Genomic DNA, 26,356 nt, shown 5'->3' with positions numbered 1-26,356 from the left:
GCCTCTGTCCTCACAAAGCTTACGTTCAAATCTGGGAGAAGGAAACAAACATATATTCAAGTAAGACCATTTCTGATAGCGAAAGGTCATGCCTGAGGAACCCTGGCCAGCTTCCTGGGGATCTAACTCACAGGTGGGATAAAGCTTGAAGAGCCCAGAGCACCCACCAGCTGGTCTAACTCTTTGGCGATGAGAGGACCTTATGATGACATGTTGAGTGAGACGGTGGGAGCAAGAACAGGAGAAGCTGCAGATGACAGTAAAACTTCTTGTTGGCTTAAGTCACCAGGGCAATTTTTATGAAAGAATTGTTTAGGTTTGTTTTGTTTTGTTCTGTTTTTTGTGGCCATGCCACGCAGCTTGTGGGATCTTAGTTCCCGGACCAGAGATTGAACCCGGGCCACCGCAGTGAAAGTGCTGAGTCCTAACCACTGGACTGCCAGGGAATTCCCAAGAATTGGTATTTTAAGGATACAGTTCGGCATCTGGAGACAGCACAGATGCAGACAGGTGAGGTGTGTGCAACAGTGAGTGAGAGAAGGACCATCAACGTGAAATGGCACAAGAAACACTCCTGGGTTACTGCAGGCACTACCCTCACGTACTATAAGACAGAAGCAGCCCCTGAGGGGACGCTCCTCCAATCCATTCTCCAAACTTCGGCCAGACCACAGCACACGGCTCCCCACTGTACTCAGCCTAGTGTCCAAATTCCTACACAGAATTTACAAGGCCCAGTGGGACCTAGGCTCTGTGACCTCTCCCGCCTCATGGCTTTGCTCTCGGGCCCTACACACCCCCTTGCCCTGTGTCTCTCTCCTGCAGGCTTCTCAAACGCTGTTTCCTCTGCCTGCAGCATCCCCCCTTCCAGCCTGCCCCCTACTGCCTGTAACAACCACTCATCCTTTATGTCTCCATGTAAATGGGTGTTTGCCTACCAAGGATGCTCCTGGCTCCCCAGCTGGGGTTAGAGGGTCTTCATCTGTGCTCCCAAGCTTAGATGGGTGGGAACAGTCTGGAGTGCTCTGATGGCCTGGGGGAACTTTAGACTTGACATAATGGATGCGTCGTACTCACTATGAGTGATACGATGAATATGACACTCTAAGAAAATGAATCTGGCGATATTGTACCCCAAGCTCTAAAAATAATCAGTGCTATCTTAGGCAAAAGTTGAATATACCAAGAGTAGGTGAACGTCTGCCTGCTGGGTATACATTCCTCTTCTCCCTAATTTTCCTACGCTGAACCATCCCTTTCTCTCATTCTCTGTCCACTAGCTTGGAAGGAGCTGATGCCACCCTGACTCCAGGGAAGGGCCACTTAGAGTACCCCATGCCCCCCTGTCACAGTGACTAGCTCAGGGGCGGGCATGAGACCCCAGGCTTGTTCAATGGTGCTCATTTCTGGACTTCTGCTGGCAATATTAAGAAAAGAAGCTCTCTTTTTCCCAGGGGTTGCTAAGCTGATATGATGTAAGCCTGAAGCATGCTGAGAATGACACCAACCCAGAAGAAAGCGGAGACAAGAACTGGAAAGAAGCACATACAGACAGCTTCGTCTGAACACTGAGACGCAGCCATGGCTTAGCTAGGACAGCCTGCTCAGTGGCAAGAGCCAATCAGTTCCATTTGGGGCTTAAGGCAATTCCAGCTGGGCTTCTGTCACTTAAAACCAAGAATCTTGACCCATACACAAAGGCGATTAGAATTAAGGCAACAACACCAAGAACCTTGACCCATACACAAAGGTGATTAGATTTAAGGCAACAACACAACCCAACACCAAGAAAGTTCTAGCAGTTTGTGGACTCGCAGTCCCTAGTGAAGGTGATGCTTCAGTAGCAATCAGGCAATTCCATCAGTCAAGGTTTCCGCTTGTCAATGTCACAGCCTTGCCACTAGTCTGGGCAATAAACCACCCATGATGTGTAGCAAATGACCTCTTACTATTTCAATCTGCCTCAACTAAATCACTAACTCCATTCAGTAGACAGAGACCACAGTACACAGCTTTCTATTAATTAGCAAAAGTAAAACCCTGTCTTACAGCAAGATTCCTTTACAGTTTGAAAGCCAGGAATGTTATGAATAATGTGGTTCAAAAAGGGTTTCCAGCTGCCCGTACTATCTTCTCAGTTGTTCTGTAAATCTCAAACTGCTCTTAACAGTAAAGTCTATTTAGAAAAAAAAAAAAAGGAAGAGGGTTCTCAGATGCTTTGTGTGCCCCCCTCCCAAAACTGTCAATTCTAAATTCGTTTAAGTATCTTAATCTCTCCTCTCTACCCACACTGCCCTAGGTCAGGGCAACAGTGTATTAGGAACTGTCACTTGTCACTGGTAGAGTGACCAATTAGTACTGGCTGCCCAGGACTTTCCCAGTTTTAGCACTGAAAGTCCCACGTCCTGGGAAACCCTTTAGTCCCAGGTGCCCCGCAACGGTTGGTGGCTCTCTGTATCAGAGGAGGCCCAAGCCCTGTTCCACCTCCAGCCTTGTGTCCCATAACCACCAGCCCCACCTTGACACTCCACAGACCCCAGGGCCGTGTCCACACGGTGGCTCCTGCTCATCCTTGACAACTCTGCTCTGGTTGCCTCCCCCAGAGGGCTTCCAAGAAGGGTTCCCACAAAGCCCTGAACCTACGGTGATCCCAGCACTTGTCATACCACAGTCACTGGCTCTATGGCTATCTCCCCCACCAGCCGGCGAGCTCCCTCAGGGAACGGGCTGTTCTGTGCCCAAGCATTGGGGTGGGCACTAGCTGTTTATGGCACTCTTTCCCAAGTCGCTTTGGGATCTTCTAAGCCCCCCTCCAACACACAAATCGCCAGGTTCTTCAGGCTACAGTGTGGATTCAGCTGATCCACCAGATCCAGGGCAGGCAGCTCTGGTTTCCAAAAAGCACCCAACAGCCGTGTGACCTGAACAATGAACGTGGATAGTTCCCAGCATACTTCAAAGGAACCTGAGAACCTTCACCATTCCCTGGCTGGGCAGAGGGCGAAGATGGCCATTGGGCAGTGAGACTCAGCCAAGTTGAAAGTCTTCCCAAACTGACTTTTAGGAAATTTTACTCAAAAAGACAGTGTAATGAGTGCAAACACTGAAGTCAAATCCTGGCTTTGACACTTTTCAGCTGTTGTCACCTTGGGCAAGTGACTGAACCTCTTTGGACCTTAATTTCCAGGCTAAGAAATAGAAACAATAATATTTCTGACAACTCCTAAGACTTATGAGGACTAAAGGAAATAACACACAGGAATTCCTTAACAAGCACCTGGCACCGAAATGCATTCAATAATTACTAAAGTAATTTAAAAGGGTTAGAATCAGGCAGAGTTAGGTGAGAGCTTGCAGGTACCTGGATGCTGGCAGCAGGCCCAATCTCCTTTAGATATCTCTCCTCCCCTTCTCGGCCTCATCCACCCACTCTCTAAATTCCTGAAATCTCTAAGCCTCTCCCTTTCCCGTCCAGCTGCCCTCCCATTTAAGATTCCTGTTTCCCTACACAGCCCCGTGCTTGCCCTAGGCCTCTCTCCTCCCCATGTCCTCTCTCATCACCACCCCCAAAAACCATTCCTTATTACATAATGATCCCTCCTGCCGCCCACTCTTTGAGACCCACAAACATTTATTAAACACCTGCTCCATGCTAGAAAGGACACAGCTGAGAATTACAGCACCCCTACCCCCAGCCAAATGAGAAGCCCCCATCTAACTTCCCTCCCACCAACACTTTCCAGGGGCCCCTGTCTTCCTCCTACTGTTCCCTGCCCGCCCTCTCCATCCTTCTTTCCCATTAGTAATCCTGAGAGCTCCTTCTGGAAATCAGCCAATTTCTTACCACCAAAGGTTTGCTTACTCCCCCACTCTCTCCCCCCACCCCTCAACACTGTATTTTCTTCCCTGAAGTCATTCCCTCTTCAAAGGTCTCTATTTTCCTTCACCTCCACCCCGCCCCCCCGCTAAAATATCCTAGGCTCTGCCTGCATGCTCTGCACCTCTCCCCGATTCATTAATTTTTTTCATTCTTTAAGTATCTATTGAGCTCCTACTGTGTGAGAGGCTCAGAGCTAGATGCTGGGAATACAGCTTTGAGCAAAACAAGCCATCTCTGCCCTCCGGGAAGTACCAGTTTAGTAGCAAACAGAACAGCAGTAAAAAACAAAACAAAACAAAACAAAAACCCACACAGGATAATTGCAGATAGTGGAGATTAATCAAATGAATGAAATCTAACAGAAAGGAATTGAGGCAGGGGAGGCACTTTAGGTAGGGTGGTCTGGGAAGGCCTTGCCCAGCTGATAAACACTGCTACCATTATTGGCCACCAACTGTATAACAGACACTGGATCGATCTCTTTCCACACACAATATTACTGAATCCTTGCACAATGTTCACCATTCCCATTTGCAGATGAGGAATCAGAGGCTCAGAGAGGTGAAACAATTTGTCCAAGGTCACAAAGCCATTAAATGGTGGAATCAGGATTTGAATGCCAGTCTAACTGCAAAGCCACTCTGTGTACTCCTGCTTCCCAGGACCACCTTTGCCACCTGCCTCCCTCGGAGCTCTACTTCTGACGCTTTAGACTCCCCTAAGAAACTACTTTGTTTTTTTGTTTGTTTGTTTGTTTTTTGCGGTACACGGGCCTCTCACTGTTGTGGCCTCTCCCGTTGCGGAGCACAGGCTCTGGACGGTCAGGCTCAGCGGCCATGGCTCACGGGCCCAGCCGCTCCGCGGCATGTGGGATCTTCCCGGACCGAGGCACGAACCCGTGTCCCCTGCATCGGCAGGCGGACTCTCAACCACTGCGCCACCAGGGAAGCCCACTAGTTTGTTTTTTAATTATTGTTCTTTATTGAGCACTTGTAGAAGCTTCCAGCTTTACGTACATTCTCTGACCCTACCCTCAAAACAATCGTAGAAAGCAGGTGCTCTCACTATATCCATTTTACAACTGAGGAAACTGAGGCCTAAATTCACCCACTTAAGTTCAAACCCACATCTGTCTGACTCCAGGATCCAGACCTCTGACCCGTAAGCTGTCCAGCCTAAGAAGTACCACCCCGGGGAAGCTTGGTGCCCATCATCCGGCCCCAACAAGACCGAAGTCTGCATCCGTAAACCGAAATCTCATCCCCTTACTTTACAGATGGGGATACTGAGACTCTGAGAAGCGGAGCGACTTGCCCAAGGTCACACAGAGAGGAGCTACGGGGTCAGGGTTCGAACTCAGGCGCCCTATGTCCAGAGCCCTAGCGCTTAACCGCCGAACAGCCTTTCCCGAGCGCCTCTCTCGGCCCTCCGCCTCCGCTCTCACACTTCCCAGCGCCCCCAGCCAGGGGCTATGCGCCTCCATCCCCAAGTCCAGCCCCGCGGCCTCCCCCTTCTGCCCCCAGTACACTCACTTGAGGTGGTCCAAGGAGTGGATATTGCGGGAAGACTTGCCATGGCCCCCGCCCACCCAGCTCCGCGAGCGGCCAAACATGTCGGCGGCCCCGGCCAGTCGCTTGCCTCACGGTCTCATGCCCAAGCGGCCGAGCGGCCAGGCGCCCGCGGCGGCGGCACAAGCGGAGGAAGCAGCGGCTGAGGTGCTCGAGAGACTGCCAACCACCTTCCCCCCCGGCCCACAGTCCAGCACTGACATTCAGCCGGAACCGGCCCTTCGACCGCCGCGCTTTACGGCGCCGTCACGAGGAACGCTGGGAAATGCAGTTCGCCCGCGAGGCCCCCGCTGACAAGACTCTCCGAAGGAACTACAAGGCCCGGAGTGCATCACGCAACTTCAGGCCGGCGACCTTGGAAAAGAGGCGGAGCGAGAGGAGGACAGTCCGCAGTATCTTAGGGATAGGCGGGAATGGGAAACCTATGGGCGGAGCCCTGAGAAACGAATCCGTGAAGATTGGGGAATAAAAGTTACCACAATATTAACAATTATTACCTTTATGATAAGACTAAGAATAGCTGTTGCTTGGCGTATGCCGCGTGCCACTGCCCTAAGCGCTTTACATATATTGTTATTTAATTCTCACAACATCCCTGTGAGGTGGGTACTGCTATTATCCCCATTTTACCCAGGAGGAAACTGAATCACAGAGGGATTGACTTGTCCAAGGTCATACAGTTAATAAGCGGCAGACCCAAGGTTCAAACCCAGGCACCCTTATTTTTATGCCCCAACAAACGAAACTTCACAAAACCGGTAACGTCCTGGTTTGTCCTCACAGCCTTTTTCTTTTTCTACTTCAATTAAAAAATAAATATTGAAAGGCCTTCAAGCAACAATGTACCAAAACTGAATGTCCTGTGCTTTCAGAGCATTTCTCTGGTCTTCGCCGAAAATCCATGCCATTTCCAAAACAACCACACTTATAAAAATAAGGAAACACACAGCTTCCTACACCAGCCAAGAAGATGTATTTAAATTTCTCTCCTGTATCGGGAGTGGGAAGCTCCATGGAGGCGATACTGCCCTGTTCACCATTCATTCATCCATTCATTCAATTCTACACCTCACAGTTATCTAAGGTCTACTGTGTCCCATTAACTGTGCCCAGGACAGAATTGGGCTAAGGGTCAATATTCTCCCCAGTGCCTAGCACAAGGTTTGGCATATAATAAATGTTCAACAAATATTGTCAGAGTGAATAAGTGAATGAATGAAGATTTGTTTCACCTTCAGCAGTTGGAGGGTTAATGGTTTGCTGTGTAATTCACCTAAAGGGGCAAGAGACAGTCATGGAGAAAAAAGGGCAGGTTCTGGCCTCCAAACACACACAGGCCCAGCAGCTTCCAGGGTCCTCCTGTTTCTCTGGGCCTCAGTTTCCTCATCAGCAAAAATGAGTAACATACACTTCCCCATCTGGCTCCAATTAAGCAATGCCTGTAGAGCACCCAGCTCAACGTGACCTGAGATTTAAAGGTCTGTGGACTCCTTTGGGAGCCACCTTGGGCAAAATCAGTCTCCTGAAGGACGTACAGGGGTTACCGCTGGGGAGGGGAATCAGCGAGTGGAAGAGACTCACTTTTCTGTGTACTTCTTGGTTGTTTGAATGTTTAACCACGTGCACTATTATTGTTTTAAAACGTGTTTTACAAAGTAAAAACAAGAAGCAACCCTAGTGCTGCAGGTCTGACCTGCCGGGAGTTTCTTTACTCAGGTGTCACGGAACCCTATTAGGCAGATTTCCATCTACCAAAATCCCCGGCCCGCCCCGCTGAGGGGGCAGACCTTCCAGCAGCCAGAATTTGGAGAGATGAAGGGGGCACTGATTGATCTTCCCCACCGTGGAAAATTGCCACTTTAGGAAAGGCCAAAATTTTCAAGGTAAGGTCCACCGCCCCGCCCCCCCGCCCCCTTTTTCAGCAGGTAAACTGAGTCCCAAAAAGGCGTGACGCCAGTACTCAAGTCCAGCCGGGTGCTGATGAAGCTCGCGGTTACCTTCAGCTTTTGTAGCCTTAGGATACGTCTAGGTTTGAATTGCGTTCTGACTCTTTCCCCTCCCCCTACTCTGTCGCGGATTCGCAGAGCGAATTGGATTCCAGATCGGCCCTGAATCCGGAACTAGTAAAGCAACTCAGAAGCCAGCGGCTCTAGGGGCGGAGCGAGGCGGTACCCGCCCCCGGACGGCTCGGGCCAGTGAGCTCGGACGTTGGGCGAGCCAATGAGCGAGGGCAGGGGGCGGTGGGCCAATGAGCGCAGGGCTGCTCCGGAGGCGGTGCTCGGAACGCTACCAGGAGGGCGACGCGGCGGTCGCAGCAATGGGTGCTGGGCCTTCGGGGGTGCGCATGGGGCTCGGGGAACGGCCGGGAGCGGCTGAAGAGACCGTCGCCGGGACTGGCCCTTGACGCTGAACTGCGGTGGGGTCCCCGCAGGCGCTGCGAGGGCCCTTGAGCGGGAGCGGGGAGCATCGGAGGAACCGGGCCGCTGCCGGCCACTTCAGGGGTCCGCCTGACCGTTGGGTGGATCGACAGTGCCGTGTGGGCACCTCTGGGGGTGGGGTGACCCTCCTGGCACGTTTCGGGGGCCGGGGCGCCTCCGCAGGGGCCGACGCACATCCCAGGGGGGGCACCGCCGGGGCCCAGCGCTGCCTCGGCCAGCCCCCGGGCGCCCCTGGATGGCTGAGCTGCCCTCTCGCCGGCCGCCCGGGCGCCGCAGCGGCTGAGCTCGCTGGAATCGCCGGGCCGCCGCCGCCCTCGCCGCCCCCTGCATGCCCGGCGCCCGGGTCGCGGCCCACCTGGACGCGCTGGGCCCCTTGGTCCCTTCCGTGCCGCCGCCCCTGCTGCCCTCTATGTTCTACGTGGGCCTGTTCTTCGTCAATGTGCTGATCCTATACTACGCCTTCCTCATGGAGTACATCGTCCTTAACGTGGGCCTCGTATTCCTGCCCGAGGACATGGACCAGGCGCTCGTGGACCTCGGCGTGCTCTCCGACCCCGGCTCGGGCCTCTACGATGCCGACTCGGAGCTCGACGTCTTCGATGGTTACTTGGAGTAGGCCTGGCTGCTGTCCCCCGCTCTCCCCACGACCCGCAACCCTCGGCCCGGACCGGAGCACGAACCATGCCGCCGCTGCTGTTTGAGGGCACCGTCTGGCCAGGGATGGGACTCCCAGGACGAGGCCCTCTTCGGCCTCCGAGGCCTGTAAGTGCCCTCTGCGCAGGATGAGGGCGGGTTGGGGCGCTGGCGAGGAAGAGGGAGGCATCCCAAGCCGGACACACACCCCTCCCCCAGGCTTCTGGTTTCTCCATCCACCTCTTCCAGGTCTGTTTGGATGCCAGGAATGGCTGGACTCTTCTTAGGACCTTAGTTAGGGCAGGAAAGCTTCCCCTTAGTGAAAGTGACAGCTATTGAAGAAGGGAAGGGAGGCAGGACCTAAGTCGCTTCTTGGTTAGCTGTAGTACCAACTGTCAAAGCCTTTGCACCCAGATACATTTGAGACAGGCCTGTCAACTCCTCCCCCCATCCTTAACCTGTCTTGATGGTGACCTTGGCTTTTGGAGGATTCTCATTAGTCCTGGAAGGATAAAGACTTGCAGTGTTAAAAGAGGTTGGAAGCCAGGCACTGATCACCTTTGTCCTGTGGCCCCTTGGGGACTGGGTGGGGACTGAGAGCAAGGGCTCCAGGCTGATGCTGTGAGAGGAGAAACCTCCCTCAGCACAGAACCCTGTACTTCCTTTGGCATCGGCTGGGCTGCCGTTTTGGAGTCAGATTTCAGAGTGCCAGCAGCTCCAATCTTCAGGGGCTGCCAGTTTCGCAGGCTGCTTTCACAGACCAGGCCAGCGAGGGGGTTGGTGCTTGGGTGGCTTTGCCTGCAGTGTTTGCAAGGCAAACTCAAGGGGCTCTTGGGCCAGCGGAAGAAGGGACCACAGGATCATTGCACTGAGCTGTTAAAGTCCTGCCTCTGAGCTGCCACCAGGAAGCTGTATCCAGCCCCACCTTGTGTGTTTCTGGGAGGGAAATGAAGATCCAGAAAGGAGGAAGATTTGGCCAAAGTCACAGGAAGGAAGAGAGGCAGCTGGACTAGAGGAGAGAGGGCCTGGTGAGGGTTCATCGGACAGGAAGGAATTCCTCGGCTCAGCCCCTCAGCTGGACGGTGCTAGACACAGGTCCTGAGTGGCAGTGGCGGGGGGATACTGAGGTGGTGGGCAAGGGCTCCTTTTACCTTTTTTTGGCGGCCCAGCATGTGGGATGTGGGATCTTAGCTCCCTGACCAGGGATCGAACCCGTGCCCCCTGCAGTGGAAACATGGAGTCTTAACCACTGGACCACCAGGGAAGTCACAAGGGCTCCTTTTGGAAGATGGACACTAATGTCACTCACCCCAAGCACGCTACGTTTACCCCCCTCTTCTTGCCTATCTTAGCCAAGATGACCACAGTCAGAGGGTGATGCAAGGCGGGCAGGACCCACTAGCAGTGTCAACCTGAGGGGCTGACAGTGAGATTTCTTTGAAGAAAGCTTCATTTGAGCTCAGGGAGACCTTAGCCAGGGCCAAGGGCCAGGTGTAGCATGTGTCAGCTGCTCTGCGTACCTAACCAGTTGGCCTGCCTGCCTGCCATCCATCCATCAATTTGTTCTTTTATTAAACAGATATTTACTGAGTACCTAATGTGCTTGGCGGGTGAACACAGTGAACAAGACAGACTCAGCACCAGCCCTCCTGGCACTTTGTGAGAAGAGGAGCAGGTTCCCAAACAAGGCAGTGAGATTTTTTGAGAGCTCTGAAGGCATGGCATCCTCTATTGTGTTCATTACTATTTCCTCGGCACTTAGAACAGCACCTGGCATCTAGTAGGTGCTCAATAAATGCCTCGGTAAGTGAAGCAGAAGACTAGAGATAGGCTGCTTCAGACAGGGGCTTCAGAGAAGGCCTCTCTGAGGAAATGACACCTTTGAGCTGAGCCCTAAATTGATGGAAGGAGCCACATGTAAAGATGTGGAGAAGGGCTTCCCTGGTGGCACAGTGGTTGAGAGTCCGCCTGCCGATGCAGGGGACACGGGTTCGTGCCCCGGTCCGGGAAGATCCCACATGCCGCAGAGCAGCTGGACCTGTGAGCCATGGCCGCTGAGCCTGCACGTCCGGAGCCTGTGCTCCGCAATGGGAGAGGCCACAACAGTGAGAGGCCCGTGTACCGCAAAAAAAAAAAAAAGTTGTGGAGAAAAGCTATCCAGGCAGAGGGACCCGCAGTGCCAAGTACGTGGAGGGGGAGGGGCAGGGGAGAGAGTTGGTTCTTCCAGCAACTGAAAGGAGGCCCGTGTGACAGGAGAGCAGCCCCAGGAGAAGTCAGTGAGGTGGGCAAGGCCAGATCATGCAGGACCTGGGAGGCCCGGCCACGAGTGATGGGAAGCCATCATAAGGTTTTAGGCAGGGCATGAGACAATTCCAGTCCACATTTTGCAAAGAGAACTGGCGGTTGTGGGCAAGATGAGCCGTAGGGGCAAGTGCGGAAATAGGGAAGCCAGTTAGGAGCTGGTTAGTTGCTCAGGCCAGAGGTGATGCAGGCTTGGATGAGGCAAAGTTAGTGAAGGTGGAGAAACACACAGAGACCAAGAATACCTTTTGGAGGTAGAACCTATGGGGTCTGTTCAGAACCTGTACTGAGTATTGATCATACCACACCTGGTTCTAGACCTTTTGCATATTCACTCATTGGGTCATTCAACAAACGTTAGCCCTGCTCTTCTGCCAGGCCCTGGGGATTCTAAGATGAATCCCTGCCCCCAAGCCAAGCTCTTGACTTTCAGTCAGTGTAACTTGGTGAAGAATGTCTTATTTTATCTCTTCACATCAACAGAAACACTTCCCCTTCCAAATGAAAACATTGGCATACTCTGAAACAAAAACTGAAGCCCAAATGCTTTGGCATACTTTGCAGCAAACGCTGTTTGAGCAGAAACACCAGGAAGTGTGTCTCAGGGACAATCTTGCAAAGCTCTCAAAGTGACAGTGCCTGACTCTGGCAGGTGGGGAGGCCTGGGGCTGTGGGAAATACTCATCCCTCCTTGCTCAGTCCCAGGTCCAAGCCACCAGATTCGGGTGGGGGAGGGGTGGCTAGCAGCAGGAAAAGCCTGTGGGAAAGATTAAAGATGATCTGACTGCACCTCCTGTCCCGGCCCCTTTGCATAAGCAGAGGAACACTGGTAGTCAAATCTCGCTCCTTCTCGCTCTTTCTCACGTAGGCACTATCTGATGTTACACACAGGCCGATCCAGGAAACACTGACTAAGGGCGTGGGCATGCCAGGCACTGGGGACTGGGGTGATCTCAAGATGAAAGCTGCACTCATTTCACTCACTCTCGTTCTCTTTTCTCTTTTTTCCACATAATTCAGTTCCTCAAACCTTTGTTGAGCACCTATTTAAGGAGGCAGTATTAGGGTCATGATCAGGAGCAAAGTCCCTAGATTCAGATGACCTAGGTTCAAATCCCAATCCTTGTGACCTTGGGCATGCTACGTATCTCCCCATGTGTCAGATTCCTCTTCTATAAAGCGGGGATAATGAAAATCTACCTCGTTCTGAGGACTGAATGAGATAGATGTAAAGCTCTTAGACCGTCCCGTGTATGTAAGTAATATATTAAAATTAACCACTATTATTGTTAACAGTCAGACATAATGGAAGGTGTGTACACTTAGTCCCTTGTGAATGTATAAACCTGCACGTACACTCATGAATGAATATTTATATGCCACAATGAGCAAAAGAGGACTAGCTGCCTGAGTGCTGGGTGGGTCCCGGTCGACCAGGACAGGCTTCCCACTCTGCCTTGCTGTCCTGGGACGCTCAAGAGACCTTTCCCACTGCCCTGTGGTCTCTAAAGGCCACCAGGCCTGGAACCCAGGAAAGCTGCGGCTCTGTGGTCTTCCTAGAGTGTTCATCGTTGCCCAGGAGCAGGGAGTGGGGATCAGGAGCTCCCACCTTCTCCGGGGAAAGGACCACTGGCCCAGGAGCTGGGGAGAGTCCTCACTTCCCAGTGGTTCCAGTGTGGAGGCAGCTCAGCTGGATTGATTTGTCCTGGTTCCTGATGAAAGCAGCTGGTGCCTGCCAGCCCTCTCTTGCCACGGAGGGAGGGCTTTGGGAGAGGAACCTCTCTGTGCTGGAAATGGAGAGACTGGAAAGCATTGCCACAGTCAGCGTCGCCTGGTGGAGGCCAGATTTGGAGCTAAGGGTAACCAGACTAGTCTACTTATTACAGGGTTTCCCTGGTGTCAGTGTCCCGACTGGGCGCTACAGCTGCTCCTTCCTGATCTGCCTGCCCTGGTCCCTTGGTGCCAATCTGTGGCCTGTGCCATCAGCCGAACACCCAGGTTCGGCATATGGCTTCCCTGCTCAGAAACCCAAACCTCCCTTGGGGACAGTGGAGCTCCGGAGGGGTGGGGTCAGGGGAGCCAGATGGGAGGCTGTGGCTGTCGTCCAGGTGAGAGACAGGGTGGTAACGAGGGGAGGCATGTGCACCCCCTGTCCCAGCCGGCTCTCCACCTCTGTCCTGACGTGAGGCTGCCTTGGAAGTGTGCTTTCTGCCCCTTTGGACAGGAGGAGACCCCAATCTGTGTCTCAAGACAACTGAGATGCCAGGGCTCCTGCTCCCTTGTGCCTGAGTTATGCGAACTGGAGACTTCATCCAAGGCAAACCCTCACAGCCCTTGCATCTGTTTTATTGAACGAAGAAATTAAGGGCTCCTATCAACCTGACCGTTTGTATTCCTGGTTTATCTGCTGTTGTCCGCCCCCTCCCCACCCCGGGACTCCTGAAAGCATAGTTTGCTTTTGGGAAACCAAGATCACAATAAAAGGGACAGGAATCCTCATCCCCATCTCTCAAATAAAGGAACTGAGTCTCAGAAAGGGACAGTGAGGGTCCAGGGGTACAAAGTGAGTAAGACAGCGGAGCCTTCTGACCGAGTGCTGACGGAGGGTGCAGGGGGCCTCCAGAGGGGGACTCCCAACCTCCGTCCTTGGAACACCACTCACCTGGCTCTACCAGGCCTGCCTCATATGTACTCTCACTCCTTTTTCTGAGGTTTTTTCTAAACTTTATTTTGAGATAATTTCATAATTACACAAAAGTTGCAAAGAATTCCCTTATACACTTCACAAAAAATGCACCAATTGCATCAATTCACATTTGCCACGTTCGCTCATGTATGCAAAATGCTCACTCTGTGTGTACATGTGTATATATTTTTCTGAACCATTTTTGAAAATGGATTGCAGACATGTTCCTTTTCTCCTAAATATTTCAGTGTGTATTTCCTTAGAACAAGGACATTCACTTACATAATCACAATACAACTGTCAAAATCGGCAAATGTAACATTGATACAATCGTATGACCAATCTAAGCTATGACCATTCAGATTGCATCAATTGTCCCAATAGTGGCCTTTCACAATAAAAAGGGATGGGTGGGGGCGGGGGGCAGTTGAGGTACAGGATCCAACTCCAGATCACGCTTTGTATCACTTGTCACATCGCTTGTGCCGTCTTCAGTCTGAACAGTCCCTCAGTCTGTGTATCTTTCATGACTGACATTTTTGAAGAGTACAAGTCTGGTGTTTTTTTATTTTTTTTGTTTATTTTTTGGGTGTGCTGCGCGGCATGTGGGATCTTAGTTCCCCGACCAGGGATCGAACCTGTGCCCTCTGCGGTGGAAGCACAGAGTCTTAACCACTGGACTGCCAGGGAAGTCCAAGAGTACAAGTCTGGTATTTTGTAGATTTTCTCTCAGTTTGGGTTTGTCTGATGTTTACTCTTGAGATTAGATTCGGATGGTGCATTTTTGGCAGGAATACCACAGAGAAGTGAGTGTGTGTCCTGAGTGCATCGTATTGGGGGACACGTGATGTCTGTCATCACTCATTACTGGTGATGTTAATGCTGACCACTTGGCTAAGGTCTTGTCTGCCAGCTCTCTCCACTGCAAAGTTACTGTTCTTCCCTTTATAGTTTAAGTACACTCGTTTTAGTGCTTCCTTTTTTAAAAATCTACTTTTTGTGTGTGAATTTATTTTTAAAAGAATGTTTATGTCACTGAAAAGAGACAACCAGCATCACTTGGCATGGATAAAAATACTAAGTGCCAAAGTCATTAACTTCTGGCCAATTACTGAAGCCAGCTAAAGGCACAGGGCCCCTGGTTCTTCGTTAAAAAGTCAGGTTAGCAACTGTCACATGATAAACTCCGGCACCAAAGTGAAACTTTCTTGTCCAAGTAATCATAAAGATTGGCTAAGAACCGAAGAAAAGCCAATCACTAGCTCACTGGGTGTGTCTCAGTGTTATCTCAGGCCATCTCCATGTACCCCCTAAGACTGGTGCTTCGAGGCTTTGAAGTCAGACAGACTTGGGTTTAAATCCCAGCTCCACCAACACCTTGGACGAGTGACTTCACCTCCCCAAGCCTCAGTTTCCTTCTCTGTAAAATGGGGAGGATAGTAGTTAGTACCTGCTGAAGGGCTCATGCACATTAGATGAGATGCTGATGGTCGTGTAGTTGGTTCTTAATGATGCCATCAGTGTTGGTGGCGTGTCACACCCAGAGGAGGCTTGGCCCGGGAAGCCTTCCCCTTTCTCAGGCCCCCTTCCTCTGTGTGAGGGCCAGTTACCAAGGAGGGTGTGTCTGTGTGGGCAGCCTTCGAAGGAGCCCGAGGGCCGTGATAACTGGTGCCTGGGAGCCCAGGTGATGCTGGTGCCTTCATAGTTGTCAGGCCCCAAGCCTGGGGGTGGCTGGGAGCAGGTTCCAGTTTCAGTCACCCCCAAAGGGGCGGGCTCCATTCCTGGGAATCCTTCCTGACAGGGGGCTTAGCTTCCCCTGAGCGTCACCCCATGAAGCAGGCAGCACAGCACTCATTAGCTCCATTAGACAGGGCCGAAAACTGAGGCTAGGGGAGGTTCAGGGACTTGCCCTAGATACCAGGCTGTGAGGTGGACGAGCGGGGCCTCCTGGCCACATTCCCAGTGCTTCCCTCAGTGAGGTCCTCAGGCGTCCTCAGGTCACAGGCATCCCCGGGAGGCAGTGAATACACCAAAGCCTAGTGTGACCCACCTGTCGGTGTCCTGCCCCCTCTTGGGCACTTGCTACCTTTCCCTTTTGAGCAGAGAAACCAGGCCCAGGCTCCCTTTTTGCAGGCCAGGGGTATCTGGCTAGAGTTAATGGTTTCATTTTCATCATTTGTTTTTAGTGTTGCTTTCTGTTTATGATAAATGATACTTTTTTATTCATGATAGTGACATAAAGATTCCTTTGAAAATTTTGGAGTTTGAGGAAAAAAGTGCCTTGACTTAAAATACTAAATAAATAGGAGTCCAGGTGGTTCTTGGCTGTGACAGGACTCAGGAAGGTGTTGGGCAGATGCTGCCCTTCAGAAGGCCTCCCTGAGTCTGGGGTGCAGGCCAGCTGGAGACACGTACTGGACCAAGAATCTTCACAGAACCCACGGCTGAGGAACACCAACAGCTGACATATAATCCAGAAACTCTGGAGAAACTGGCCCGGACACTGGCTTCCATCAGGAACCTGGACCCAGGCAGACAGGCAGGATCTCCTTTCCCACCCCTTCAGGCCACGCGCTCGTCAACCGGACAAGGCAGAGGCCTTCCTGTTGCGTGGCCCGGCGCTGAGACGGCAATGGAGACAGTGGGCAAATCATATCTGGGTGACATCTGTCTTTAGCCACTTTAATTGGCTGGTTGGTACGTTGAGAAAGAGGAATAGCCATGGGCGTCCAGCTGGCAAGGTCTTTGGAGGAGGAAAGGGCTGCCCCTTTCAGAAGGCCCTCTGCACTGAGGAGACCCCCCGCCCCTGCCCTGTGTGTTTTCTAGGTGGGGACACGGAGGGGAGGGGCCGTGTGTACTGGGTATTGCAGGCATTCCACCAACACAATTTCATATAATCCTCGTAACAAACAGCCAGATGAGGTAGGCATTGTTTCAGGTGGGGGCACAGCTCCAGGGAGACTAGGTGACTTGCCTGAGGTCACACAGCTAGGAAGGGGCAGAGCCAGAATGACTCGAGATGGGCCAATTCCAGACCTTGCCCTGGCTACCCCATGGGAGCAGGACAGTGGGACGGCCCAACTGCAAAAAGAATCCTCTTCCAGCAGGTCCAGAGCATCATCCCACCAGCACCTTTAAGACACAAGGTCATTTTCTCCCTTAAGCCAAACCAAACTAGGCAGCATCTCCACAGGGGTATCCAGCTGAGACATTGCTTCTTAAAATGGATCAAGTGCCCAGCTGTCATTCTGATGACAAACCAGTCAGCCAGCCACTCCTTCTGTCCAGCTCTGGGGAGTGGCCTGGAATGAAAGGTTACAGTTTCAGAAAGAAAGAAAAACAGCCAAAGCCAATAGCTGGTGACTCATGCTCTAAGGATTTTAGGAGGTTGGAGAACCCAGTGCCTGGACTCTTAAGCTGCAGCCTCAGGATGCTTCTCAGCCCGGGGCTTCTGATGCCCAAGGAAAGAGATGAACTAGATGCTGAGAGGAACTGAGATAGACGTGGCGTCAGACCACAGAGGTTCAAACCCTGGCTCTGCCATGAGTTTTTGAGCTGTGTGACGTTGCTCAGTCACAAGCGTAACCTCTCTGAGCCCCATCTGAAATTCAGGGATGATAGTCCTCCTTGGCCCCGCCTCCTAGGGTTGTTTTGAGGAATAAACGAGCTAAGCCATGAGTTAAAGCAGATAGTACAAGGTAAGCACAGGTACTTGATAAATGTCAGCTGGTTTGCTATGAGACCAGACCTGTAATCAAAGGAGCAAAGGGATTGACCTTTAACAGCCATGGTGTGTAGCACAGAGGAGAGGACCCAGGACATCCTCCAGCCACAGATACAGAGGCCTGGGGCCACATCTCTGTCCTCAGTGTGCTGTGTGGCTTAGGGCAGGTCACCGCCCTCTCTGGGCCCCTTCATTCTCTGTGGAGTGACCAGCTCAGATCAGGGTCTCCTAAACCTCATATGACACCATCAACAATTTCTGCTCTATCTGCTCGTTGCCTGAACAGTTACTTATGCAGTTATTGTCTTTAAACCGGAGGCTTTTTTTAAAGTGAAATTAATGATGTGGAAAAAGAGGAACTTTATAGTATTACTATCAAAAATGGAAAACTGGCATCATTCGCCATAAATAGAGGTGACCCTACAGATAAACAATGAGAACGAGAGGGCGTTAGTGAATTCCAGCTGGAGCCGGCACCTGCAAAGCTCTGCACCTGTTCCCATCGGAGGTTAGCACGTGTGACAGAGTCACGCCAGCCAGACTGACGCTTGCCTGGGACTCAATGCTGTTTGCTATCACGAGCGTTGGGAGGGGAGTGAGTCCCTGTTCCAAGGGGTGGTCCCATGTTCTCTAACAGCCCTTTCGCCCAAGTCTGAGATGAGCTCAAGTACCATCCCATGCCTTGGGGAGTGCGCAGTGAGCCCTGGTAATGCTGTATCGGAATAAACAGTTCTGCTCCAGTTTCCTGGATGCCAGTGCTCTCGGCAGCACCACTGCTGACCCCAACAGGGAACCCCAGAGTCTCCTTGGAGGAGGGAGGTCAGCCAAAGGTGGGCTCCTGGCAGGACAGGAGGGGAACCCACGAACAACTTTCTGGAGGGCCGAGCTCTCTGATGCTCTGGTTTAGCCCCGGCTTCCCCTCCCGCCTACCAGGTCCAGTGGGGAGACCGGATGGGGCCCGAGGATGAGAGGACTTGCGTGTGTCATCAGTGGGAGCCGAGGAAGATCTCTGAGCAGTGGAAGGGCACGTTCCTGGCTGACACTAGGGATGAATCTGGCAGAGGACGCAAGAAACTTGGCCGATTTGGCCCCTGCTCACCTCTCCAGCCATGTCTCCCCCATGGCCAGCCTTCAGCCCCTTACTCTCCACCCCAAACCAAACTACAGGAGGTTCCAGGACCTGATCACCAGCCCTCCCTCTACCTGGCATGTCCTTCGTGCACAGCCTTCCCCAGACTCTGGGCTCCATCCGTCTCCTGTGCTTCTTTCCAGCGTCAGTGTGTTAACTTGGGCTAAAATTGCTCACTAGATTGTGTGTCAAAGGCAGAGGCTGCACTCATCTTAGGGTCCCCAGTGCTCAGCTCAGGACATGGCACACAGGAGGTATGAGATTATGTAGTGTTTAAGATCTCCAGCAGGACAAAGCCCTGGAGAGCTGAGCATCCTTAGACAAGTTTCTTACCCTCTCTGAACCTTAGTGTCTTCATCTGTAAAATGGAATCATTATAGTACCTAACTCCTGGGGTGTTGGGAGGGTTGAACGAAATGGCCTTTGTAATGCTCCATCTCAGGCATGCTCTCCGGGGAGCAGACCCTGGGACGAGGGTTCAAGTGAAAATTGTTTACTTGGGAGGTGATCCCAGGAACTACTGGTGGGGAGGGGGGCAGTGAGACAGGGAAGGGATGTGTCGTCTAGCAGGTTACCACCGCAGCCCTGGGCTCAGTCCTGCTCAGGAGCTCTGGGAACCAGTGTAGATGGAGAATATGCCTCAGAGTCATCCCAGCTGCTGGGTGAGAGAGCTGGGGTATTGATCCACCAGCTTTCTGGCCGTTACTGGTTGGAAGGCAGCTGTGGGAAGCTCTGCCTGCCCTTGCAGCCTGGGGCCCAAGCAGGCTCTAGAGGTGGAGAGGCCTCAGGCAAGGAGGGGTGTCCCTGCAGGTGGAAGCTGCCAGGTCAGTCGGCCTCAGGAGGGTGAGTGGAGGAAACGGGGTGAGGCACCCGTGCTCTGCCTAGGGCTCGTGGCACACAGTAAAAGCTCAGGAAGTGGCAGCTGCCCTGACTGTGATTGTCTGCATCGCTGTCACTAGTCCACCGCCAGCCCTGCTTGTCACAGTTATGCAGCTTTGGCTTCTCTGAACCTCTGTTTCTTAGCCTATAAAATGGGGAGATTCATGGTTCTCAGTGGAAGCAGTTCTGCCCCATTGGGTGGCCCCTGGAAATGGGGTGAGGGGGCATTTTTAGTTGTCACAGGGACTGGGAATGCTACTGGCACTTAGCAGTCAGCGACCAGGGATGCTGCTAAGCCTCCTGCAGTGCCCAGAACGGGTCCTCCCCCGCCCCCACCTCATCAGAGGATTGTCCTGCCCCCAATAGCAGCAGCGCCTGACGAACAGTAATACACGCTGTGTTTAATGTATACGTTTTATCTGATGCTCAATGACATTTGCGGAAGTAGGCTGAGCTGGCAGAGGTGAGGCTCAGAACTGGGGCGGGACTTGTGGAGGCTGTAGGGAGGGTGGGTGTGGGAATACGAAATGCTGCAAACATATTAGCACCCGGCTGGACCTAGAGACAGAAAGGGACAGTAAGTGAGGACGTGCGGGGAGCCAGGCGCTGGGGATGATGCCGCGTCCTGGGAGAACGAGCCAAGTGGGGCTGCTGAGTAGCTTGGCTGTGGCCACAGCCTTCCTGTAGGCTGCGAAGCATCTTCCGGGCAAGGTGGGAGCTGCCGCCAAGCCCTGCCCACTCGCCAGAGCTGACTCAGCTGCCCTAGAGCTCAAGTAAGCCAGCAGACCCCGGGTGACCCTGGAGCAGGCTGCCCTCCTTTGTCAGGTCCCAGGATCCCCCTCCTGGGGATTATCTCCCAAGATAGTGACAGTCCTTCCTCTCCCAGGTGAAACTGCACCGCTTCTCCAGCCTAGGGTCCTTAGAAATCGGACACACTCATAAAAATTTTTTAATAAAAAATTATAGGACCTCACCCCCAGCCTGAAGTTTCTGGTGGTTCCCCAAATTCGAGCCTCCAGTTGGGTGGTGGGGCGGTGCTTCTGTGCTGGTAACGCCCCTCTGTCCCTCTTGTTAGGCCTGCTCCCCTCGAAAGCCCTGTGCCAACAGAGAGGTGCCCGTCCAGACCCAGGATGGTGGGACAGAGAGATTGAGACTGGGTGCCGAGGTCCGGAAGGCACGCGCCACTGCCCAAAGGGTAAGGCAGGGGCGCCCGGAGACCTTGCCCGCCTGCAGCGTCGCGCAAACGGCCTTGCCTTGGCTTCCGAGCTTTCGCCGTTGCAATGGATGTTTACAGGAACCCAGCCAGAGTCTGCCTCCCTGCTCTTCACCCCTGGCTGCATCTGCTTCTCCCACTTAATCTTCGGAGCGGACACTTCACACACAAAAGCGACTCCCAACTCTGTTTGGTGCCAGTGGAGCTCTAAGCCCAACGGGGTTTGGCCCGAGGCCGGGCTTAGATGCAGCCATTGTTTCAGAGAGTGACTCAGAGGAAAAGAAGAACACCTGGGGGACCGAGGGTGGGGTTTTGACTCATTCATTTCAAATTGTTTGCTCTCCATCAAGTTGCCAGAACTGATACGTTGCACCGGGGACAGTGCTCCTCCAGCCAGAAATATTTTTCGAAAAAGTGAGTGGTATGAATACTTGACTTCGATAAACCTGTAAAAGCAATACTTAGGAGGCTAACTTCTTTCAATTAAAAAAATGTATGCAACTCCAACCCCTGGGGCCCTGCGGGGGTGGGGGGTGTTTGTTTTGTTCTTTTCCTTTGAGATTCCGGAAAGGAGTCCTTATGGAGAACCTCATGGTTGAGAAAGGGCAGAAGGGTCAGGGCCTCCCCAGTTGGAGATCCAGTGGGGTTTGGAGAGTCTGTCCAAGCTGCGTTGGTGTCGGAGTCCCAACCCGGCCCCCTCCCGGCTTCCACGAGCCTGACAAGCAAGGGCCCACCTTGGTTGTGGAGGGAAAGTCGTGGTGGCCAAGCTGAAAATCAGGCCTGAATCCCAGAGCAGTCAGAGGTGGGGATCCCCTGTGCTGGGCACATGGTAGATCCCCCCTAAAGATGAGGGGAGTGGGCGGGTGAGGGAAGGAGCAAACGAACGACTGAAGTTGGGTCCACGTGCAGTAATTCTCCCCGTTTGCAGAACAGCTGATGCTTTTCAAAGTACCTTCACGTATATACTGTGTTGAACAAGGAATGGGTGGTCAGCTCCATTCTACAGGTGAGGAGACCAAAGTGTGGGAGAGGAAAGGTCCAGCAGAACTCAAGAGAAGGCAGTTACATACCACCTGTCTTCATGTGATTCTAAGAAGGGTTGCTAAGGAATGTGAACTGGAAGACATTCAAGACAAAGGGGAGCAGGAGAAGGGAGACATTTCTTTGGGAGAGAGGCCTGAGGGGAAAGGCAAGGGCTTAAAAGGGGCATGGTCTTGAAGTCCACTGAACGTGGAATCATGCCGTCAATGGACAGTGTGTCTCCAGACGTCAGCTGCCTTGATTCCTCTGGGCCTCCCTTCTCCCACCCAGCAAATGGGGAGCAATTCCAGCATTTGTCTGCAATTCCGGTGCCTATGCCTGCAGAGTGACCCTCCAGAGAAGTCAGAAGTGGAGTTTGTATCTTGACTCCCTCTTTTACAGGAGTGTGACCTTAGGCAAGTCACATCTGTGAAGTGGGGACAGTCATTTACCCACCTCATACGATGGGTTTGTGTTAATGACAAAGGTGCCCCTCTGGGCAGACACTGCTCCACACCAGGACTCACAGCTTGGCAAGCAGAGCCCAGACTGGATTGCAGACCCCATTTGCTCCCATGTCCAGGCGCCTTGTGCACTGCACAGACTGCCCAACCACACCCGACAGCCCTGCCCAGGGAGTTTTTTAAACTTACTAGAATGCAAGCTTTAACAGAGCAGGGACCTTGAGCATTTTATTGAGTACACCACGGTGTCACTATATATTTGTGGCATGAATACAGCAAATAAAGAAAGCAAAGTTTTGGTGAGAATTATTCGTTCATTCCACAAACATTTATTGAGCCCTTACTATGTGCAGGCCCCTTGCTGGGTGCAGAGGGTGCCTCTGCACAGCAGTGAACAAACAGGTTACCTGCGCTCTTGGAGCTCACATCCTAGGACTAGAGCAGACAACACAACAAATAAGTGTGAAAAAGATAAACTAGTGACGGGATAGGCTGGGGGAGGGGTGTCTGCATTTACTACCGCCCTGAGGAGCTGTCCTTTAAACTGAGTCCTGCAGGCCCTGTGAAGAGCTGGGAAAACATTCCAGGCAGAGGTGAGAATGAAACACACGGATGTGTGTAATAATGACAGCCCACACGTAGGGAACTGGATGCCAGGCTCTTGCTCTCAGCATATTTGCTCATTGAATCTCCGCGTAACCCCATGAAGAAGGTACTGTGATTATGCCCATTTTACACGTGAGGAGACGGAGGCACAGAGAAGTAATTTACACAAGTGAGTGGTGAGCTGGACACTGAGCCCAAGCAGTTTAGCTCTAGAGTCTGAGATGCCTGACCCTACGCCGTGGTCCCTCTTGGTAGGGGGGAGGGGCCCAGCACTTTGGCACAAAGTAATAATACGTGCTAACATTTATTGAGCACTTACTGTGTCCCTTGTGCTGTGATAAGCACTTTACATGTATCAACTCATTTAATAAGTGGTAGCTATCATTTAAAGTCATTACTATGAATAATTACAGCCTCTGACCTCATTGTATCACCTCTGAACAGACCAAAAGAAGTGGGGACAGTTGTGCCCACCCCGCCTGGCTGAAGGGTGCCGCAGATGCCTGGATCAGGAGGAGACTGTCTTCCTGTGGCTGCACAAGTGGGAGTTCCGTGGACTCTACAAGGTCCACAAATGCAGGCACACCCTGAGGGGTGATGGCCCAGCTACAAGGCCTGATGCCCTTAGCCACTGGACCAAGGCGGAAGGCACTACCTTTCTGCGAGGATTGCCAGCGGGGCAGCGGGGTCAGAATCCCTCTGACCCTCCCAACCCCCAACACCCACTTACTGGGAAGAGGAGGAGAGTTTGAGGAACCAGGCATCAGGGCTGGTGCACTGGAGCACAGACAGCTCCCACAGCCACCAGCAGAGGGCCAAGTTGTCCCAAATCAGGGCTTCTGACGGAGCCAGCCGTGCCCCAGTGGAAAACAACAACAGGCGACCTGGCAGCTCTCAGCGTAGACAGCAAAGCTGCCAAGTCCCTTCCAGGCTTGCCGTGGCCAGGGCCGGATTCCAGCTCAGCTAAGAAACGACTCCCAGGGTAGAGCAGAGGATCCGAGACAGAGGAAAACACTCTGCAAGGCTCACGGTGCTTCAGCCTTGCTGACCCCCAGATAATGAATTTTCCGATGAATGGTAGGAAGCCATAGAGATCCTTTCCCGAAAGACAGGACTTGAGCCGAAGTGGACTCTGCTGTGTGTGTTGGGCTGAGGGGGGTGGGGAGGGCAAGAGAGCAAGGGCCTCCGTCAACTCGCCGTAGAATATGGCAGAAGTGATGCTGTGTGACAGCTTCTAAGGCTGGGTTACAGAAAGGGCAGGGCTGTTCCCCATGGTCTCGGTCTCCTCTGCCCCTGCAGCCTCTTTTCCTCTTGGGGTGATCACCCTTCAACGCAGCCACCATGCTGTGAGGAAGCCCAAACTTGCCCACAGGGAGAGTCCCCCTGCCACTTCCTTAGAGGAACCAAGGCCCCCAGCCGCTGGGCAGCATCGGGTGCCAGACATATGCGTGACTAAGCCTCCAGACAACCTCAGCCGACACTGAGTGGGGCAGAGACGAGCTGTCCCCGCCAAGCCCTGCCCAGAGACAGGTGTGTGAGCAGAATAAATGTGTGCTGTTGTAAGCCACTGCGTTTAGGGGTGGTTTGTGACGCATTAGCTAGCCGGAAGAGTGGGCATCCAAAATGGTAAGCACGGTATAAACTCAAACACAGGACCTGCCCGTGGGATTAAATGAGCCATTTATCATGTAGTGAAAAAAGACACAGGAAATGAAGGCAAAAAGGTAGACGTGGTTCCAGTCCATCGCCCCTCCCCTCCTCCGTTAGTGTACCATCAGCTCTTTTCCTGCTAAGGTCCAGTGTGTCTGGCCAGGCCTAGATTTGGCCTCAGCAAACAAAGTTAGTGCAAACCAGTGAGTCCCAGAGACAGAAGGCAGTTGCTGTAGAATCCCAGCCGGTCATGGTTTGGGAGGTCAGCAGGCAGGGGATGGTCGCTGGTATCCTCAGAGCTTGCCCTTTAGGAGAGCAGCGTGGAGCAGTGCTTTCTCCCCAGGCCGGCAGGGACCTGGGCAGGTGGGGATGTGGCCGCTTCATCCCTCTCTCTGGCCTGGCCACAGCTGTCTGCAGTGTCCTGCAGGGAATGCCTCAGGGCTCTTGGGTGCACAGCACCTGCCACCAGGCACTGGCCCATCTGCCAGGGCTGCGGTGGCTGAGCAGGGCTGACATCAACCTGCTCTCCGAAGGAGCCTAGGGCCGAGCCTGGGTCTGTTCGCAGAACAGGCCATGGGTCCTTTCCGCAGCTGGGCGGGGGCCGACTCTGAGCCACCAGGGCTGGGCACCAGGATGCCGAGGCTCACGGGAAACAGCCCAAGAAGAGTTGTGTCCACAAATAACCAGGTCAGGGTCCAGCATGTCAGTGTCCTCAGAGAACATGCCGTGAGAGGTCAGGATGGGTGGAGATCAGGAAGCTTTAGGACAGGGTAGTTTAACACATGGATAAAGTGCGGTCGAGATTCGGGATGAGAGGGATGGGAGGAATGGAGGAGGGGGATGTCCCAGGTCGGGGGAGCATGGAAGTGAGGGGACAGTCATCCGCACAGAGAGAGGCAGGAAACTGGTAGAGCAAATTCCTATGAAAACAATGCCGGGCATCGGGGCAGCCGACAGGTTGAAACAGCAGCCCGGAGGGCTGGGGAGTCCTCGAAGGCAGACCTTCCCAATGCTGAGGGCCGTGGGACGTGCACGGCTGACCCACCTGTCCTTACCCGGGTCCCACGCCTGCCCATAGGGAGGATCCTCAGAGCCCAAGTCCTCAAAGCCTTTAGAAGACACCGCACCGAGCCCAGCTCAGGGGGATACGGGGTGGGCCCAGATGGCACATGGTCCAGGAGTTGTCACCCAGCTCCCACCTGCTGCCCTGCCCACCTTTTATGGATTCTGACTTCACAGGACACTGTCCCCAGGGACCCCCGTGGTTCTCCCCTTCCAAGCTCACCTCAGTTACCTTGTCCCAGGCACAGCCTGGATCATCTCAGGATGATCCTTGAGTCCAGCTGCTGCAGGTGTTCCTGGACGCCAAAAGGGATGGTGGGCGTCCACATCCTGTGATGGGGGCATGGCACACAGAGGTTAGAGAGGGGGTGGTCCCCACACAAGCTGCCCCCAAATCCCTCCTCCCACCTAGCCTAGTGTGGGGTCATGGGGACACCAGAGGCCTAGGAGCCCCAAGACCCCTTTTTAAAAACTGATTCTGCCACTGACTTGCTGTGTGATCTCAAAAAGTTTAGTTAACCTATCTGTGCCTTATTCTCCTCATCTGCAAAATGGGTCTTACAAGAGCCACCCTATCCCTCCTAGAAGATATGAGTGATTATGTAGACAAAAGTGCTTTGAAAGACAATCAAGTACAGTACTGGACAGTAGACATCATAGTGATGTAATAATAAATAAGTTTCAACCATATGAAATGGCCAGGTGTGTAGGTCAAAAATGGTTGAATATAAGCGATTTCATATCGTTCAGCCTAGTATATAGAACATTTTTGTGTACCAGACACTCTTCTGAGTATATTGACACATTTAAACCCCACAATTTAAATATAAATATTTAAATAGGGGGTAAATATTATTGTCACTCCCATTTTACAGACGAAGAAACTGAGGCCAGGGACTTCCCTGCGGTCCAGTGGTTAGGACTTGGTGCTCTCACTGCTGAGGGCCCAGGTTCAATCCCTGGTCCGGGAACTAAGATACCGCAAGCCATGCAGCGTTGCCAAAAGAAAAAAAAAAAAAAAGGAAGAAAAGAAACTAGGTCCAGAGGGTTGATGTGTCTGCTTGCCCAAGGTTGAACGCTGGTGAGGGACAGAGTGGGATTTG

At 52.8% G+C, this 26,356-nt stretch overlaps 3 protein-coding genes across 19 annotated transcripts in view; 1 reads left to right on the top strand and 2 right to left on the bottom strand.

Annotated features, from left to right (window-relative positions):
* The window catches only part of CLEC16A (C-type lectin domain containing 16A), a 210,159-nt gene extending 204,480 nt beyond the window's left edge, over positions 1–5,679 (bottom strand). For all 9 annotated transcript variants that reach the window (XR_007472300.1, XM_004270181.2, XM_049699758.1 and 6 more), the window contains exon 1: positions 5,413–5,679. Coding sequence is in view for 8 of the 9 variants with exons in the window: in XM_004270181.2 (XP_004270229.2) it covers positions 5,413–5,492 (80 nt within the window). In the remaining variant the exon portion in view is untranslated. The remainder of the gene's footprint in view (positions 1–5,412) is intronic.
* Positions 5,680–7,704: 2,025 nt separating this feature from the next.
* DEXI (Dexi homolog) lies at positions 7,705–26,287 on the top strand. Its single transcript, XM_004270183.3, has 2 exons — positions 7,705–8,648; positions 20,314–26,287. Exon 1 carries the CDS (start codon positions 8,215–8,217, stop codon positions 8,500–8,502), a length of 288 nt encoding a protein of 95 aa, XP_004270231.1. The 5' UTR covers positions 7,705–8,214; the 3' UTR covers positions 8,503–8,648; positions 20,314–26,287.
* CIITA (class II major histocompatibility complex transactivator) overlaps positions 24,205–26,356 on the bottom strand; it is a 48,518-nt gene continuing 46,366 nt past the window's right edge. For 8 of the 9 annotated variants that reach the window (XM_049699750.1, XM_049699748.1, XM_049699752.1 and 5 more), the window contains one exon: positions 24,205–25,583. In XM_049699750.1, the coding sequence (XP_049555707.1) occupies positions 25,508–25,583 (76 nt within the window). In that variant the 3' untranslated portion in view covers positions 24,205–25,507. Of the gene's footprint in view, positions 26,225–26,356 lie in introns of all 9 variants that reach the window. The other variant, XM_049699749.1, reaches the window with a different exon arrangement.

The sequence above is a fragment of the Orcinus orca genome, chromosome 16 (assembly GCF_937001465.1).
Source record: "Orcinus orca chromosome 16, mOrcOrc1.1, whole genome shotgun sequence".
In the NCBI taxonomy this organism is placed as follows: domain Eukaryota; kingdom Metazoa; phylum Chordata; class Mammalia; order Artiodactyla; family Delphinidae; genus Orcinus; species Orcinus orca.
This window is presented reverse-complemented; position numbering and strand designations above follow the sequence as displayed.